The sequence below is a fragment of the Triturus cristatus genome, chromosome 2_1, assembly GCF_964204655.1.
Source record: "Triturus cristatus chromosome 2_1, aTriCri1.1, whole genome shotgun sequence".
Taxonomy (NCBI): Eukaryota; Metazoa; Chordata; class Amphibia; order Caudata; family Salamandridae; genus Triturus; species Triturus cristatus.
Genome location: NC_140581.1, coordinates 1,182,909,549 through 1,182,928,673, shown reverse-complemented (window position 1 = coordinate 1,182,928,673; position 19,125 = coordinate 1,182,909,549). Strand labels below are relative to the sequence as shown.

Sequence of the window (19,125 nt, the reverse complement as noted above, 5' to 3'; positions counted from 1 at the left end):
GAGGCTTCCCTGAGTCCACAGCAAAGCTGAGGCCCGTGGCTATCGTGGGTAACGTGGAACCGTGACCCCTGGACACCGTGAACTTTTGCAGCAACAACACCTTCCTGGTCATCCTCAAAGTTGTGCTTTGGGCTCTGAGTAGCCACAGCCTTGAGCACATCCTGCACCAAAGATTGTTGGCCTCCACTCCACGAGTGACCCGTTGGCCAGCTCCAAGTGCGACCACTCGAGGCTCCTTCACGATCACTAGCACGTTGGCTAGCAGGTCGCAACGAAGGCAACTCCACTTCTACTTGGGCTTTTCTGGTCGCTCCAGACTTGCTCTTACTTACCCTTGCTGGGTGAGTCCATTAGACTTTGCTGGTCTGCACCGTAGTCCTTTCTCTGCATTCCTAAGACTTGCCGTTGCCAAGGCTTGTTGGGTCCTTTCTGGTCGCCAACACTGCAGCACTCGACAGACTTCGTGGGACAGTTTGAATCCAGCTCGTGGGCTTCGTCGACGCCTCCTGGACCTCGTGGCTGAAGAGTCAAGACACCCATCAACTCACCTGAAATCTGTGGGCATTGGTCCATCCTGCCCTAGTTCACTGGCAAGTGACCCAGACTCTGGCCACTCTGCTTTCAGGTTCCTTACATCCTAGATCCAGGCTTGGATCTCTCCAGACACTTCTCCTCTTCACGGCAGCAGCAGTTCTTTGCAGCCTTCCATCGGAATCGACGACGCGACCTGACACCAAAAGGCACCTATGCACCTGGCTTCCCTGGGTGAGGTAACTCGAGTACTCCAGTACTGTCGTGGGTGCTAGCCCTAGAACTGTCTAAGTCCAAAAGGGTTTGGTCCTGACTCGATTAGAAGTGTCCATAATCTTTCAAAATTCCAACCGCGACGTTCCCCATAGAAGATAATAGGAACCCGCGGTTGTGTTTCCACACTGCATACAGGTCCCGTGGGTCCCCTGTGTCACTACCTTGGGTGGTTCCTTAGGGTCCCAGCGATTCTAGAGGCAATAGGCATACTGCCTAGTTCAGTCGTGGTTCTTATACCACTTTTTTGGTATATGGTTTGGTACGCCCCTAGGGCCCCAACGTGTATTTGTACTTTTACTGATGCTTAAACACTTGTAACTAAAGTACTTCGTACTCCAGTCTCATAAAGAGACTAGAGGGGTGTGTATTATCTTAAATACATATATTTTGAATATATACCTAGTGTGGTTGTCTTTTCATTTGATCATTCAAGAGATTATAGACTGGTAAAACAAGCTGCTTTACATTCCTTCAAGACTTAGCCTGAAGGATGCTCTCCATAGCTACCACTAGGATAGCTTTCACATAAGGTTGTCTTTAACCTATCACCATAAGGGGTTGTGTGGACTGATACGAGGTGCCCACTAGAACTAGTGGATAGCATATATCAGGCCACCTTCTCACACACGCTACGCGGCACCCTCATCTACAGAACACCAGGACCTGGCACCCAGCCAGCTACTACCATCGCTGAGCTTGCCGCACCCCACGGCATCACCTCCATGGACTACATTCTACTCAGGGACCTGAACTTTCCACCTCGACAACTGCAACGACCATGACACCACCACTCTCCTCGACAACCTCGCCAACCTCGGACTGAATCAGCTGGTCAACACATCCACCAACAGAGCTCGACACACCCTCGACCCCATCTTCGCGGGAGGTAAAAAACATCCGCTTCAGCCACACCACCCACCCCCTCTGGACGGACCACCACTGCCTCCAATTCACCTTCAACACCACCGCCGCACCCAAGTCCGCCCCACGCCCTCCAAGACAGAACTGGAGCTAGGTCACAGAGGAACACCTCAACACCACCCTTCTCCAAAACCCTCCCAGTGCCACGACCGACACCAATTCCGCAGCCATAGGATTTCACCACTGGATCGCCTGCTGCGCCGACAATCTCGCAACCCTCCGCAACCCCGCCAAACAACCCCCTCCGAAGGCTGCCTGGTTCACCACAGAACTACAGAAAACCAGACGCGCCTACAGACGCCTTGAGAAAACCTGGCAAAACCAGAGCGCCTTGAAGGAATACCACCAGCGCTTAAGAGAAACCAAACTGACCTTCATAAGAGACAAAATCCAGACCAACTCGACCAACGTCAAGGAACTGTTCAAAGTCATACAGCAGTTCACAAAACCCCCCAGCGAAGCCACGGACGTCACACCTTCCCACGAACTCTGCGACAAGCTCAGATCCTACTTCCATCTGAAGATCAAGGTCCTTTACGACAACTTCAGTGAACAGACGACGGACACCACCACCCCCCTCCCCACCGCCGCCGATAAGCCAAACATCATGACCTGGGATCCCGCCACTGTCGAACACATCACCGCGACCATGAAGAAAACCCACTCAGGAGCCCCAACGGACCACTGCCCACCGCACATATTCCATAGGGCCGCCGCCTCCATCGCACCCAAACTAGCACGGACCATCAACACCTCCTTCAGATCCAGCATCTTCCCAGAAGACTGGAAGCGGGTGGAGGTCAAACCCCTCCTCAAGAAACCAACGGCCAACCCAACGGACCTCAAAAACCACCGGCCCATCTCTTTCCTGCCCTTCGCGCCCAAAGTCACCAAGAGACTCGTAAACACCCAGCTGACGCTTTCATCGAAGAGAACTCCATCCTAGACGCCTCCCAGTCTGGATTCTGCAGCAACCATAACACTTCGACCGCCCTCCTCGCCACCACTGACGACATCCGCATGCTACTCGACCAGGGACACACTGCGGCCCTCATCCTCCTAGACCTCTCTGCAGCCTTCCACACCATTTCACACCGCACACTCACAGCCAGACTTCACGACGCGGGGATTCAAGGAACCGCCCTTGACTGGATCCAATCCTTTCTCTTTGGCAGAACCCAGAGGATCAGACTCCCTCCCTTCCTCTCCGAACCCACCGATATCAACTGTAGATTACCCCAAGGATCATCACTCAGCCTCACGCTCTTCAACATCTACATGGCCCCCCTAGCCGCCATCGTCAGACAGCATGGGCACAGCATTGTATCCTACGCCGATGACCCCCAGCTCATCCTCTCACTCACGGAGAATCCAAAAGACACCAGACTCTGCTTTCAAGAAGGAATGAAAAACGTGGCAGCCTGGATGACGGACAGCTGCTTGAAGCTCAACTCAGAGAAGACCGAGGTCCTCATCCTCGGACCCTGCACCTCTGCCTGTGACAACACCTGGTGGCCCTCCGCCCTCGGGAATCCACCCACCCCTACAGACCATGCATGTAACCTAGGCATCATCCTAGACTCCTCCCTCTCCATGAACCGCCAGATCAACGCCGTCGCTGCCACTAGTTTCAACTGCCTGAGCATCCCCTGTAAGACCTTCAAATGGATCCCCCCGACTGTAGACGGGCCGTCACCCACGAGCTCATAACCAGCAGACTGGACTACGGCAGCGCCCTATATGCCAGAATCAACAGAACTCTTCTACACAAACTTCAAACCATCCAGAACGCCACGACCAGACTCGTCCTCGGGACAACGTGTCACGAACACATGACCCAACACCTACGAGACCACCACTGGCTCCCCGTCGAGAAGAGGATCACCTTCAAACTCCTCACCCACGTCTACAAAGCCCTCCACAACATTGGACCCAAATTTCTCAACAAGAGAGTATCCTTCCACGTACCCAAGGGAACCTCCGCTCCACCGACCTTGCCCTGGCAGAGATCTGCCACAGCCACAGAAACAGAACAGGCGGGAGAGCCTTATCCTACATCGCAGCCAAGACCTGGAACGAGCTCCCTGTGAACATCAGCCACTCCCCGACCCTACACACGTTCAGGAAGGACCTCAATACCTGGTTCTTCGACTGATCCGGAGCTGCACCCCCCCTCCCCCAGCGCCTTGAGCGCGCTTCATACACCCCCTGATTGATTGATTGATTGATTCTGGAAAAACAGGCTGCTTTACATTCCTTCAAGATTAAGTCTGAAGGCTGTTCTCCATAGCTACCACTAGGATAGCTTTTCAATAAGGTTATCTTTGACCTTAGACATCATAAGGGTCGTGAGGCCTGGTACAAGGTGCCCACTTTAATTAGTGGACAGCATATACCAACCCACCTTCTCACAATCCTGAGCTCCTGCAGACTCAGAGGGCTCCAGCACACACAGGAGGTGGGTTTCTGAAGGTCTGCAAGGTTGAGCTGCCCTCTCACTAAGTTTGAGGTGGATATCCCTCATGGGGACCGTATACTCATACCCTTGTGCACCGCGTTTGTTTGAAGCTGCACATGCTTGTTGTCGTGCAACAATTTCGTGCATTGGGCCATTTTCTAGCCCTGACCCCAATGCATCTTTTCAGAGAAGGACTCCGGCATCCTCGCACTCTGTGCCTTGCTAGCTGGTATCCTGTGAAACCGCCTGAGGTCTCCTCGCAACTCCTGTGCCTTCGGCCTGTGGGTCCACTTGAGGGTCAACTTTACTTTATTTGGGCTCCCCTGGTTGCTCCAGGCCTGCCCTGACTCCCCTTGCTGTGGTGGGTTTCCTGGTCCTTGCTGGGCCAGATCGACACCGAATTTGACCATCAACTTTATTTGTTGCTACTTAAGGCTTGTTGGTGCTCCCGCCAGACACTGACCCCTCAGCACTCTTCATCCATCCTCCAGCTCCTGGTCGTCCTAGACATCTCCGGGTCCTCCCAGCTGAAGAGTCAAGATCACCGTCAACACACCTGAAGCAACCGACATTGGTGGGCATTCGACAGTATCCCCTCTGCTTTCAGGTTCTTCTCATCTAGAATCCACGTTTGGATTCCACCGGACACTTTTCGTACTTCCAGAAGCAGCATTTCTTTGTTGACATCCATAGAGAAAAACTAGGGTTTCCGACGCCACTTCGTGTTATGTACCCGGCTCCTCTGGGATAGGGAATTCTGGTACTAAGGTAGCCACAGTTGGGGTGGCTCTTTAAACTCTTAAATTCTGAGGGTTGTCTTCGTAATCTGCTGGGAAGGGTCCTTAATCTCTGATTTTCCAACCGCGACTTTACCATTGAATTGTACGGAGCACGCGGTTGTGTATTCACTCTGCACCCACCCCCCGTGGGGTCCCTACTCACTCACCTTGGGTGGTCCCTTGGGGTCCCAGCGATTCTACACCTTCTAGACTAGGTCTAGTCCCGAGTCGTGGCTCTTATACCACTTATTTAGTATATGGTGTGGTCTCCCCTGGGAGCCCACTGTGTATTGTGCTACTTAAATTTGATTTGTGTTCTATCCTCGTGTAGAGGATACTAGAGAGTGCTATACATAATAAATACATATTTTTATAACTACTGTGTGGTTTCCCTTTCCTTTAACCAATACTATAAGATTGCATTCTGGTAAAACCAGGTGCTTAACATTCCTTCAAGACTTAGCCTGAAGGCTGCTCTCCATAGCTACCACTATGATAACCTATATTGAAGGCTATCTTTGACCTAATCACCATAAGGGTTGCTTGGACTGGTACAAGGTGCCAACTTTAACTAGTGGACAGCATATACCAGGTCAACTTCTCACACATGCTCTACAAGAGATGCTGTAAGTGAACAGCAATGCATACCAGCATTCCAAACTGCTTTGAAGCAGCATGTTAAAATGTAAACTCCCTAGCCAGAAGACACATCCCCTGAAAATGACCTTTTGAGCATGAAGGCCATTTTGAGAGGAAAAAGAAAAAGGAAAAGCATATATCAGGCATCCTTTACCACACAAACTGGGAAAGACAGTTTTAAAATAATAACATCTGCTACTCGCAGGAACACCAATCTGGAGTGACCGAAAGGTAGACATGCCAATGCCCTAATAAGGCTAGTCCTTCGAAAACATAAAAATCCTGTATCACCTATACAACCAAGTATACAGACAACTGAAGAACATATAAACAGAGACATAGGAATTAAGACTATGTATCACTTCCCCTATCATGGAAGCGCCTTAATGCAGAGTCGACCTGAGTCCCAGAAAGATGGACGCCGTCAAAGGGCATATTGACCAAAGGGACCTTGACAGCCTCCAAAAAACCTGAAGTTCTTAACCATGCATGACGCCGTAGTGCCACCGAAGATGCCATGGCTTAGCTGCCTGATGGCCATCTCTAATCAGCCGCTCATTATCAGAATGGAGGTTATCCGGAAGTGATGGCAACATAGTCTGCAAAGAATCCCACAAAGTGTGGGAAAAACGCTCAAGAGCACAAGACGTGTTTGTGGGCCTTCAAGAAAAACTAGCAGAAGAAAAGATGTGCTTGCCACATGCATCTTGACTCTTAGATTCTCTATTCAATGGAGTCTTAGGTGAAGAATCCATATCCTGTTAAGATGTAGCAGCCTGAACTACCAGACTGCTACAGACTACTAGTGGTAAGATGCCTGAGGAGACAAACTGGGTCTCCAGAAGCAGGCAGGTGCCTGCTAGATATAGCACGGTCCACCATAGGCAGTGACAATTCCAAAACTGCAGTAACTCTCCTCAACATATCCTCAACATATCAGCATAGGTGGAACTTGCTCAGTAGAGAGACTAGGAGGGGAAAGAAGCCCCAAGGCTGAGGAAGACTCCAGCTCACTAGCCTCACCAAGTGCAGATATCCAACTCTTCTCCACTTGAGGTGGAATAATCTCAGAAATGGCCTGAAATGGCCCAGACTCCCTTGTATCACCCTCCACAAGGTGACTCCCAGAAGTCTCCTACAACTCAATTTATAAAGGGGTCAAAAGGGACTCTAAGTTTAAGGACTACTACACCTCCAATCCCTTCAGAAACTACAAAAAACTAACAGAAGGTGTCAAGTCCATTGAGAGAAGGAATAGCGAACCACTAACCGCTGTGAAAAGGTGCATGAAAACCCTCAGGTGGTGGGGACAACACCAAGCTGGAGTTTAAGAGTTCATCAGCCCACCTTAACTGGCGGAGCATCGTCGCCGAGATCGCCTTCGGCTCCTGGAATGGCCCCATGAATGGACCTCCATTTTGGAAGATGAAGACCGAGGAGTGAAGTCTCCGTGAACTGCGGAAGACGCGCCGCCAGGACTTTCATATGGCATTCCTTAACAGTTTCGGTTTCAGCCTCTGGCAGTTGTGGTGTTCTTCCAAATGCCACATACAAACTGAATGTGGGTCTGTAGTTGACATTTGTTGAGTACAAGACCCACAAGGCTTAAAGCCTGACGACATGGGAAAATGGCACTCTGTTCCCAACCAACAAAAACTGTTTAAGTAGGCTAGGAAAAATGGCCTGAGGAATCTTTTTTCCGGATCTGCATTGCAGCGCAGCGCAGAAAAGTAGAAACTGACATCCAAAGGGGACTTATATGACTCCACTGATGTCACAACCGGAGTCGACGTCATCATGGTGTCGTAAGGCGCCATCCCCCGGTGCACAGAGAGACTGCTGAAACATTTCCAGATCCAGTCTAACACCTGGAGAGAATTGAAAAGTTAAGGAATCTGCTGCTAGATGTCTCTATCAGACATAGGCCAAAACATCAAAATTTACAGAAGATGCAGAAATGGATGTTCGGCACCTATACAAATATGTTTAAGCCAAGGCACAAGGTGAGGCTGATAGGCCAGGTAGAACCTTTGCTTTGCTGACTTGCCCGGCACAACAGTCACAGGTGATACTGCATATTATGGACGATAGTGGCAATGCATTATATCACGTAGATAGCCTTCTGGCAGAATTTGTTGATTACTGCTTTAAGCTCTTCAAATCCCACACCTCAAGAACAGGGAAGGAATTTGTCACAGACTTTGAGCATATCTCATTGGCGTGGATTGAGGAACCCCATCGTCTATTCCTGGACTCACCACTCACGCTTAAAATAATCACAATGGTTATTGCAGAACTGGCCAAATGTAAGACCCCAGGCAATGATGGGTTCCCCTCGGAATTCTATAAGCCATTCTCAAAATGAGTAGCCCCAACTTCTCGAAGAATATAATGAGGTGTTGGAAAAAAGCACACTTCCCCTTTCATTTAATGAGACTGTTCCTATTACCCTTCTAAAACCGGATAAAGCATCAACAAGCACAGACACCTGGAGACCAACATCAATACGGATGCAGATTACTAGCTAAAATCCTGGCTGATCGCCTGCTCGTGCTCTTCTCTGACCTGGTCCTCCCAGACCAGGCAGGCTTTATCCCGGGCCACTCCACTGCTCACAACCTCAGTAAACTCTTTGCTTTGTTGCAACAACTAAACCCAGATGAGGAGGTAGCAGTGCTATTTTTAGATGCCACGAAGGTCTTCGACTCCTTGGAATGGCCTTACCTATTTGCCGTTTTGACCCGTGTGGGGATACCGCCCACCTTTCCTAACCAAGTCCACCCTTTATACAGGAACTCCACAACAAGATTCCGCCTCAACAGACTGTTTTCCAACCCAATCTCCATAGCGAAAGACACCTGTCTACTCTACTGTATGGCCTGGTGGCAGAGCTCCGAGCCTGCATTTCCCAACGTTTGCACAGACACAGGCGCCTCACAATTTCCCCGCACAATGTCATCATATCCTTGTATGCGGATGACATTACACTCTATCTGTGTAACCCTGCCCAAAATCTTGACCCTGTCATCAGATAGTTCATATTATTCAAAGCATTGTCTGGTACAAGTCAACCATTCTGCCGCAAACGCTGGCCACACAAACGAATATGCTTGACTTCCACCTGACTTGGTCCACATTCTCTGTAAAATACCTAGCCATATAGATTAATACAGACAGGGTCACGATACTCACAGAAAACTATGGTGTTGCCATTGGGAAAATATAGGCCGAAATATGGAAAATGGAATGACCTAATGATCTCTCTGATGGGTAGGATTGCGTTGATCAAAATGATCATACTACCCAAGCTACCATACCTGTTCTGCAACAGACCGATTCCGCTCACACAATGTTTTTTCAAAACACTCCAATCACTCCTGTCCTCCTTGGTGTGGGCAGGTAAACAGGCTTGGGTCCGCTGGGAAACAGTAACATTGCCCTGTGAGCAGGGTTACCTTGCTACCCCAGGTGTTGAACTTTATTATCAGCACATATAATAACTGGATTAGTGCCTTCCCAGTCTATACTAGTAAAGGCTTCTGTAGACATTCACTTACTCCATATACATTTGACATTAGAATATACAGCCTACACATTTAAATTGTGGCTAATTTCAGGACAATCATGCACGTATGATGTATAAACTAAATACATAACATATATATTACGATAAGGATGTTTCCCATACATATTTGATGATTTTCACTAAAAGATGAAACTTTTACGATTCATGACATCTCTTTCCAAATAGGTGTATGTTAGAATATTGAATAGAAAAATATCATCTGACATACATATGTTGTGCTATGTATCACTTACAAGCGTATTGTTCCAGTGGATGTTCATTTTCCATTATTAAATCCAGTAGGATAATATCTTTAAAAAATATATTTATGTCCAATAACATTCTGACAACAACATTCTGCTACCACCATGGCTTTCTACACGTCATGTAAATACTGTACTGATTGGTGCACTGCTTGCGCCACATTTATCTGGGCAGTTCATTGGTATTTTAGGAGCTCTAAAAATATGGGAGCCCTACTTCTAGCAATTTGTGAATGGCCCAAACGTTTGCCTTTTTGCGCTGTGAAACTTGTTGGTCCTGCCTGTCCCTGACTACACTTTGGATGTTCTCTTCTTCTTAGGGTGGAACCCTTCAGATATCCAACACTAAACATATGCATATTCTACTTCTCAATTAAATGCATAATACATACACAAAGCGTATATTTACAAAGACATTTGTTACACTTAACAAGGATCTTGGATATATGTTGTTTATGTAATATGTGGATTTTAGTCATGCATAACTTGTGACTTTTCTCAACATTAACCATATTCTTCTGTATACAAAGGCTTTGTGAATTGTATTTTTAAGACACATGCAGTAAATCTTTATAAATTAGCATGGACAGCACAGCATTCTCATCCATGAGGTAGGAAAAGTTCAGTGGGAGGACAACACCTTACCTTGCACACATTTTGACAAATCACGCAAATTGAAAACATAATGGGATTTTGCAGGAGTTGGCAGAAGATCAATGCTCATTCGGTTATAAATCTCAACTGCAGCATCTACTATACTTGCTGCACTTTGCTTCACTGCTGGTGGGAAGTCATTTAAAAATCCATTTAAGATAGCCTACATCAATGAGAAAAGGGTCTTAATAAAAAGAAACAAGGACATACACTTAACACATTTCAAACAATAGTTATTACATATTGTCATAGATACCACCAGTGTTTTCTTCATCTCTGACTGTGTCACAATTTGGTGATTCCCTTTTCACTTCTTCTTTTTTTAGTTTCCTGTTTCTTAAAGCTAGTATAAACATTTTCTCTTAACTGTTTACGCTTTCATTCATTTTCAATAATTGTCTAGCTAGTATAAACATGTTCTTTTAACTATTTACACTTTCATTAATTTTTAATAATTACCAGCCACGAGAAATATCATGATAAACTTCATTAACCCTCATTCAGCTATCAGGTATAGAATGTTGCATTCGTTTCGTTTGCAAGATGGCTTCTAACAAACAGTAAAAGTACCAACCCAGCCATAATCACCATGCTGAATATACTTCGTAGTTGTGAGACGGAACAGTCATTTGCCCTGAGTACCCAACTGTACTGTTGTCTGGCTCCCTTTTGTCATAGGCGAACATGGATCATGCTTGTGCACAATGACATAGGCTTGTCTCACGGATTGCCATCTTGTTGGACCGGGTGGGGCACCAAAAGCGCTCCCCCTACAGTGGTGGAAGGCTACCGCCTTCACCAGAAGTTAAGCAGCACAAGCACGGTGGTGGCAGTATACCATGTAGTGATCAGTAGTGGTGAACAGCACTTTTTTACCCTGTGTCACTGGAGTGAGGCCTACAGGCTCAAACACATTTTAAAAGGTTCTGCTGCTGTGTGCTTAACTCACCCTTGGCCTACATCAGGTAGATGTGGAGTACTGTGCTGGGAAGGCTACAGTAAAAGGGCTGAGCAGTACTTTGCAGTATATGTGTGGTTAGTACATGTACTGGATGTATGTATGTCTGAGAGGAATCCATCACATGAGAGATGTAGTTCTGTGCGTGCACAGGGAAAGCCTCTGCTGGGTGTATGTGTGCTTGTGTAAAGTACAATATATGAAGGGTGAAGTGTTGTGCAGTGGGCACATAGTGAGTAAGTGTGCTGGCAGTGTGTGTGTTTGTAAATAACACACCCTGGTTAAAGACAGAACAGTGTGCACAGGCTCAGTGCATGTGGTGAATGCATATGTACGTGTCAGGGTACAATGCATAGAGGTAGCAGTGCTGTACCCAAAGTGTACTGTGAATGTACAGTGAGTGAGTGAATCTGCATGTGGTACATTGTATGGAGGACCCTGGGTTCCATTTTGGAAAGCCCGGGCCTGCCTGGTGAAGAAATGAGGAGGAGAGAAATTCCCTAGACAGATTTGAAATACTACAAACAATACCTCAGGCATTTTATAAAATTGGTTTGCAAAATGCCCAATAATCATGCCAAGCACACCAACATTCAATAGACACACAAACACAATATGTTTCCTTCCGTTAATGTATCTCATCCTCTTTACTGCATCAATTATTCAAGGCAAATACAGTTGGTAACAGTTTGCGCACCCCACAAATAATAGAAAAACGAGAGGGCTAAAGTATAGCATAGCATTTTGTCTTTTCACTGGTGGTAATAATCCCACAGCATGACAGGAAGCACGGTGTGTCCTTAATGGCATTAGTGTGTATAGGGGCAATTTCATAAAGTGTACTAAGTTCCATGCAGATAAAGCATATGACTACTAAAGAGGTACAACCGAAGAGCTATACCACCCTACATTGACTGTGTGACTTTCCCTCTTTCACTGTTCTTCCACCCCAAAAAATATATATCCTCTACATTCAGACTGATCTACTTAAGTCAAGTCAACAAAGATGGCAGTTTTTCTCAAGTCTGCAGTTTTTCCTTATAGTCCGAGGAATAAACTAAAACAGAAGCTAAAATCATCGACAAATAACAAAAGGTCAGAGCTGTATTAAGTGAACAAACACACTAAACAGTTTCTTTTTACCAATGATGCTCATGACTCATGAGAAAAATTTATATAAAATGATCACCTGAAACAAGATCAAGTTCTCAAAATTCTGATTTATCTTTTTCCGTGAAGCTTGACATATGATTAACAGAGCATGAAAGAAAAAGGACATGCTTTTTATACTAATTTCTTTTTTAAATTATTATACATGTAATTAGCAATTAATTGTATTCATTATACCGGGGGGCGTGGCTGGACGCCGATGGAGCAGGGAGCCTAAACCGAAGCTACTGTCAGTGAACTCCCATCACAACCCATCCTGGCCGATATTGAGGGGCCCCTCGAGAAATAAACTCACCCCCGGGTAGAGGAAGGCTGGAGCAGCTGGCGGGAGGTGGCAGACAAGGAACAGTGGCTTGCCTTCACTTCGAAAACTGCCAAATAGAGACGCTGCATAGACAGGCAAGATGGCGCCTGCACTCTGAGCTCCTACTCTGGGGAGCAGCTGGCGACCGACTCTCCTGTACGGTATCCCCGGGTGGGTATCGGGATCGACGGAGCGCTGGAGGTGCGAGACCTAGCGGCCGCCGCCACCCAGAGGCGAGATTGAACGGGGACTGGGCGTAGCGGATGGAGGAACTGGCTCCGAAGGCCTGAGGGGGGCCTCCGCTGGAAGTACCGACATCCGGAGGCTCACCGGCCCCGCTCTGAAGCGAGAGCCCGCTGAGGCCAGACCGGGGGCTGGGAGCCCTGACCGGTGAAGAAACACAGTGGCGTGACGTCGGGAACCCTGAGCCATTGAGGCAACGAGGACAACATACTCTGGGACCGACGGCTGGAGGTGGGGACCCACCTGCGGGGTTGCGGGGCCTGGCCGGCGCAGAAAGGCCGGAAGACCTGGCTGAGTCTTTGGTGGGTCTCGGGAGGAGCCGGCGGACACGCATGCGGAGGGGGCCCACTTCCTGCACCTAGGACTGGTTGGCCGCTGCTACAATCATTGATCCCATTGTCCGGGCGAACGGACAGCATTTGCGGTGGGTGAACCGGAGCAATAGACATTTGACTGATTACTTACCTCTCTACATTACCAGAACGACAAGGGCGGCTGGAATACGGTGGCTACGAGCTGTGAGTGGGAGGACTATTTGGCAGCCCTGAGGGGCAAGCTCACACCCGCGCAGCTGCAGGCTGGATGAGGGGGATAAGCCTGTAAGAGACTAAACCTAGAGCTGGGAGCCGGCCCTCATTGTCCTGTTGCACGGCCGGGGCTGGTAAGGAGAGTGAGGCATACGGGCGGGGCCTACTGCCGAGGTGGATTGTATCCTTGTCGCCACCCACAGCTCACTGCTGGGCTGATCTTACGCCTCTCGGTTGGGATCCACGCTGCAGGTACTAGACATTGGGGACCCTTGCTGCGAGAGAGTCCTACATACGTCCGGGGTAGCAAATCGCTTGTGCCCCTGCTGCCTGACCTGCACTCATACCGCTCCCAGCATGAGGAGAGTGAACAAGGGAAACAGAACAACAGGAGTTGGCGGGCGAAGATAATGGAGGCACGAATGCGCCCCGGAACTCGCAGTGGAAAAACCACCCCCCCAAGACAACTTATCACTTCATGATATACTGAAGGCCATAGAAACGCCGTGGACTGCTGTGGAAACAAAGATAGACACGCTTTTGGAGGATCTGGGCCTCCTGAGGGCGGACCATAGGAAACTGGTAGACCGCGTCACAACGGTGGAGGGTGAGGTCGGCGGCCTGAAACCTCAAGTGTCCACGTCCGCACGCAAACTCAGGGATATTGAAAAAAGGGTCCTGGTGCTGGAGCAGCGAGCGGAAGACACGGAAAACAGGGCACGACGGAATAACATACGGGTTATTGGGCTGCCCGAGAAAGTTGAGGGGAACGATATGGTTCCCTACCTGGAGAACTGGCTACGCACTGAAGTAGTGGAAGAGGGCCTGTCGCCATTTTTCACGCTGGAACGGGCTCACAGGGTCCCGGCCCGGGCGCTCCTTCCTGGGAGACCGCCAAGGCCTGTGGTGGCCCGCCTGCTGTTTTACGAGGACAGAGACCACGTGCTGAGCCGAGCGCGCCTCAAGGGCCAACTCAAAGTAGAGAACAGTACTGTCCGGATCTTCTCCAGGGAGGTACAAAAGCAGCGAGCCTCTTTCATAATGGCGAAAAGGAAACTGCAACAAATGGGGGTGTCGTACTCCATGGTATTTCCTGCTAGACTGCGGATAGTGCATGCTGAAGAGACCAAATTCTTTACTGCCCCTCAGGATGTGTGGGACTGGATAGTGGAGCGGGGACTGCGGGAGCGGCGACGTAGAGGCACAGACCAGCACGAGAAAGGCCACGCACGTCCCCCTGGGAAGGGGGGGATGATTAAGAGCCACCCAATGATGAGGGAGGCCTGCCGAGACAGGGAGAGCGCAATGGCAGCCATAGCCTCCTTGAGTGCCACGAGCCCGCAGGGTGACCCTTCTCTTTCGGGGGAAGAGCAGAGGGACTCTGATTCTCACACCAGCTCGAACACAGTGGGGGATGCCAGTCTGGTTCTGTCCGGCGTGACTCCTAGAACGGCGGATAACCTGATGTGAACTATTCACGGCACGCAAGTATACACCGGATTCTGCAGCTGAGGGTTGGGGGATCATAGCTCGAGACTGTTTTGGGGAATATGGGACGCAGGAGTGGAAACACGAAAATGACTTGGGTGATGGGGGAGATCCGGGGGGGCAGAAGAGCGGGTTTCCCTCCAGTCGGGCACTTGCCTAGCCACCACCTGAACGTTGAGAATTTGACTGGTATTATGCCGGAGGGCAGTTTGGATGGGGGAGATGTTCTCACTTGTCCTGGGGAGGGGGAGTTGGGGAAGTTTAGTTGTTTTCAGTTGGGGGCACTGCTGTCTATAAGTTCGAGGGGGTATGAGCTACAATGCGTAGGCTACTTCCTTCATTACATTGCATTGCACGCCAAGCCAGGGCGCGGGGGCCAGACAGACATAGAGAAGCTACTCCGAGATGTTGACACAACCGATATATAATTTCCTCTCCTGGAATGTCCGAGGGATACACTCTATGCACAAACGGGACAAAATTTTCACCCACTTGAACAGACGAGGGATTCATATCGCGATGCTGCAGGAAACGCATACACTGGCTTCGGAGGAGGCGGCCTTACAGCGCAGGTGGAGAGGGCAAGCATATTACACTGCGTATTCGGCGTTTGCCAGAGAGGTCCTCATTTGGGTCAGAGTGGGGGTCCCCTTACAACATATTGGCCACAAGGTAGATCCAGAAGGGAGGAATGTGGTGGTCACGGGGAGACTAGACTGGAAGGATATTGCGCTCATAAATATCTACGGCCCGAATGTCAACCAGGGTCTGTTTCTGGAGCACCTGTCTGGGACTCTGGCACCGTACGTGACCGGGTCGATTATTATGGGGGGGGGATTTTAATTGTAAATAGCAGACCCGACCCTTGACCGCTCTCACCCACCACTCCGGAATGCCCCAGCGCACAGGGTAGCCGGGGCATTTAGGGCCTGGCAATCTCACTGGGGGTTGGTGGACACGTGGAGACGTACACACCCACTGGACGGGGAATTCTCCCACCTCTCCCATGTACATGACTTACATGTCAGGCTAGACACCTTCCTGTGCTCCCCGGATATGCATGCCCAGTTACAAGGGATGGAATACCTCACTCGCACGGTATTGGACCACAACCCGATACTCACCAGATTACACTGGGGGTCCCAGCGGCAGCCCATCCCCACATGGCGCCTCAAGCCTGAGGTACTAGAAGACCAGGTGTTCCTGCATGAGATTCGGACCGAGATCGTTGCATATTTTGCTGATAACGCTCAGACCACGGACTCTAGTGTGACAGAATGGGAGGCCTTCAAGGTGTGTAACCACTAAACCCAGAATGTATCTGGGATGAGGGAACCAGAGGCACGGGGTAAATGCCGCCACCTGGGTGCCTGGGAGACTTGAGGTGGGCGCCCCGCTGCTTCCGATATTTGGGAGTGCGCATTTTCCACGACATGGCAGATGTAAAAGAGGGGAATATGATTTGATTTTGATTTGATTTGATTTTTAAATTTGTATAGCGCGCGAATGCCAAAAGGCGTCTTGGCGCTGAGATTCCCACTGACTCCTAAGTATGTAGTTAGGGCTGTTTAGCAAAAAGCCATGTTTTGACTCCCTTTCTGAAGGTTTTCAGAGATGGACTGTTTTTCAATTCCAGCGGTAGTTGGTTCCACATTTTTGCCGTATGCACTAGGAAGCTTCTGCCTCCCCAGTTTGTTCTTCTGTATCTGAGTACTTTTATGAGTTTCCTTTGTCCGGATCTCAGAAGTCTATTTGGCTCATACAGTTGTAGGTGTGTTTTTAGAAATTTTGATCCCGTTCCATTTATTGCTTTGTATGCCAAGCATAATGACTTAAATTCTATCCTACTTGCAATTGGGAGCCAATGCAAGCTCTTAAGTTTGTGGCTTACTCTTTCGAACTTTGGAATTTCCAATATCAGCCTCGCTGCTGCATTCTGCAGGCGTTGTAATTTAAGAAGAATTTTCCTCCTTGCTCCGACATATAGACCATTTCCATAATCCAATCTGGACAAGGCCAATGCCGTCACCACTGTTTTCCGAGAGTCATGCGGTATATAAGGTAGTATTTTTCTTATCATTTTCAGGATGTACCAGAGTGATGATGCTAGTTTGCTTGCTTGAGCGTCAAATGAGAGGTTAGTATCTAGCATTATTCCTAGGTTTTTTACCTTTTCCGACGAATCTGGGCATCTTCCCATATCTGTGGGCCACCATAAAGGTGACCATATGTTTGTGTCACCACCTAGTATCAATACTTCACTCTTATCGCCGTTTAATTTCAAGCAATTCATTTGCATCCATTGGCTGATTTTTGTCATGCAGCATTGGAATTTTGCTGCTGTGTCTTGTACCTCTTTGTTTATTGACACCACAATTTGGGTGTCGTCGGTGTAGGATATAGGGGTGAATCCCTCACCTCTTATTATTTGCGCGAGTGGGGCTACATATAAATTAAAAAGCGTGGGGCTCATCGATGATCCCTGCGGAACTCCGCATGGCAAGCTGAACAGATTAGACTTTACTTCTCCTGATTCAACTGAGAATGTTCTATTTTCCAGATATGAGGCTATAAGAGCACAGGTTGACTCATGAATATTTGCTGTTTTTAGCCGTGTTATGAGGATTTCGTGGCTAACCGTATCGAAGGCCGCCGATAGGTCAAGTAATATCAATGCGGCCTTCGATCCGTTATCCATTATTGTCCTGAGTTCTTCCACTGCTGTAATCAAGGCTGTCTCTGTTCCATGCTCCGCCCTAAAACCAAATTGTGAATGGTCTAGCCATTCTCCGTCCATCAGATGTTGGGATAGTTGTTTATTTAGCAGTTTCTCCAGAATTTTAGCGGCAAAAGGGATCCTGGCTATTGGTCTGTAGTTGTTAGGATTTTCGCCGTCCAGATTGGTTTTTTTTAGCAGTGGCCTAATGGATATCATTTTCCATTCGTCAGGGAAGGTGTTGGTAATGATAATTTTGGAGAATAGTTTTTCCAACACCAGGCTTAGTTCAATGAAGCAAGCCTGCATTATTCGGGGTGGGCAGGGGTCTGTTGGGCTACCTGAGTTGCAGGTAAGGATTTCTTTCTGTATCTGCTCAGCTGTAGGTGGTGTGAAACTAAAGGCTGGTATTAGGTCTTGTTGAGTTTCTGATTTAATTGAGTGGGATGAATCTTTTTCCAGAGTTTCACTGTTCTGATTTTTAAAGGAGTTGTATACTGATGAGACTTTGTTAACAAAGAAGTCACCAAGTGTATTGCAGAATTCCAATGACAGTGCTTCCTGATTATTGTTTTCAAACTTTGAAAGTTTTTTGACAGTGTTAAAAAGAGTTTTACTGCAGTTTTTTGACTCATTAATTTTATTAGTGAAGTATCTACCTTTTTCTTCAATTATCAATTTTTTATAATTATTTAATGTGACATTATATTCTTGTCTGAGGTGGGCGTCGTATTTGGTTCTCCATTTTTTCTCTGCTTTTCTGCAAATTTGTTTTTGTGTTCTTAGCGCATCTGAGAACCAGGGTTGTGATGGGGTTTTTCTTTTCACAGTTACCTTTTTTTGAGGGACAGCCGAATTGACTGCCTCATCTATCCACTCATTAAATTGTTTACAGGCTGTATTACAGTTATCATCCAATGTGGGGTAGGATATTTGGAGTTTCTCCTTGAACGCCTGGTTGTCAATTTTAGACCAGTCCTGGTATGTTATCTGCCTAATAATGTCCACTGGTCTTCCCGTCTCCTTTTTAATTTCTAGCGTAAAGGTTACTAGTTTATGATCAGTCCATGGGATAGGGAGAGTCTCTACATTGTGTAGGTTCTGACACGACGAGAAAATTCCGTCTAGTGTATGTCCAGCATTATGAGTTTCGACGTTGACTTTGTTTTCCAGGTCAAAGTTAGCCATAGCATCAATAAATGCTGCTATCTTAGGGTCTGATTTTTTCTCTAAGTGTAGATTAAAGTCACCTAGGATGGTATAGTCGGGACATGTCACACTTGATTCCAGAAAGGGGCTTAGTAAGTCGATTAAGGGGGTTTTCGCATTGGGTGGTCTATATATTAGTATTCCATTAAAAGTGTAATTCTCTATGATCTTTATTTGGAATGACAATGTTTCACAGTCTGCGGTATTACCTTTGTCTGAGGTTTTTACCTTCAATGAATCCTTAGCTATAATCGCTATCCCTCCTCCTCGTTTAATTTTTCTGTCAACTCTGGAGAGGGAGTATCTGTCTGGAATGGCTAAGGCTAGGTCAGCATCTGATGCCTCGTCTGCCCATGTTTCAGTGACGAATAATATATCTATTTTCTGTCCGTTTATTAATTCGGACGTTTGTATATTGTGCTTA

General features: G+C 47.9%; 1 protein-coding gene across 2 annotated transcripts in view; it reads right to left on the bottom strand.

Annotated features, from left to right (window-relative positions):
* DNAH6 (dynein axonemal heavy chain 6) overlaps positions 1-19,125 on the bottom strand; it is a 2,458,578-nt gene that overhangs the window by 1,075,000 nt on the left and 1,364,453 nt on the right. For both annotated transcript variants that reach the window (XM_085636629.1, XM_085636630.1), the window contains one exon: positions 10,078-10,249. In XM_085636629.1, the coding sequence (XP_085492755.1) occupies positions 10,078-10,249 (172 nt within the window). The remainder of the gene's footprint in view (positions 1-10,077; positions 10,250-19,125) is intronic.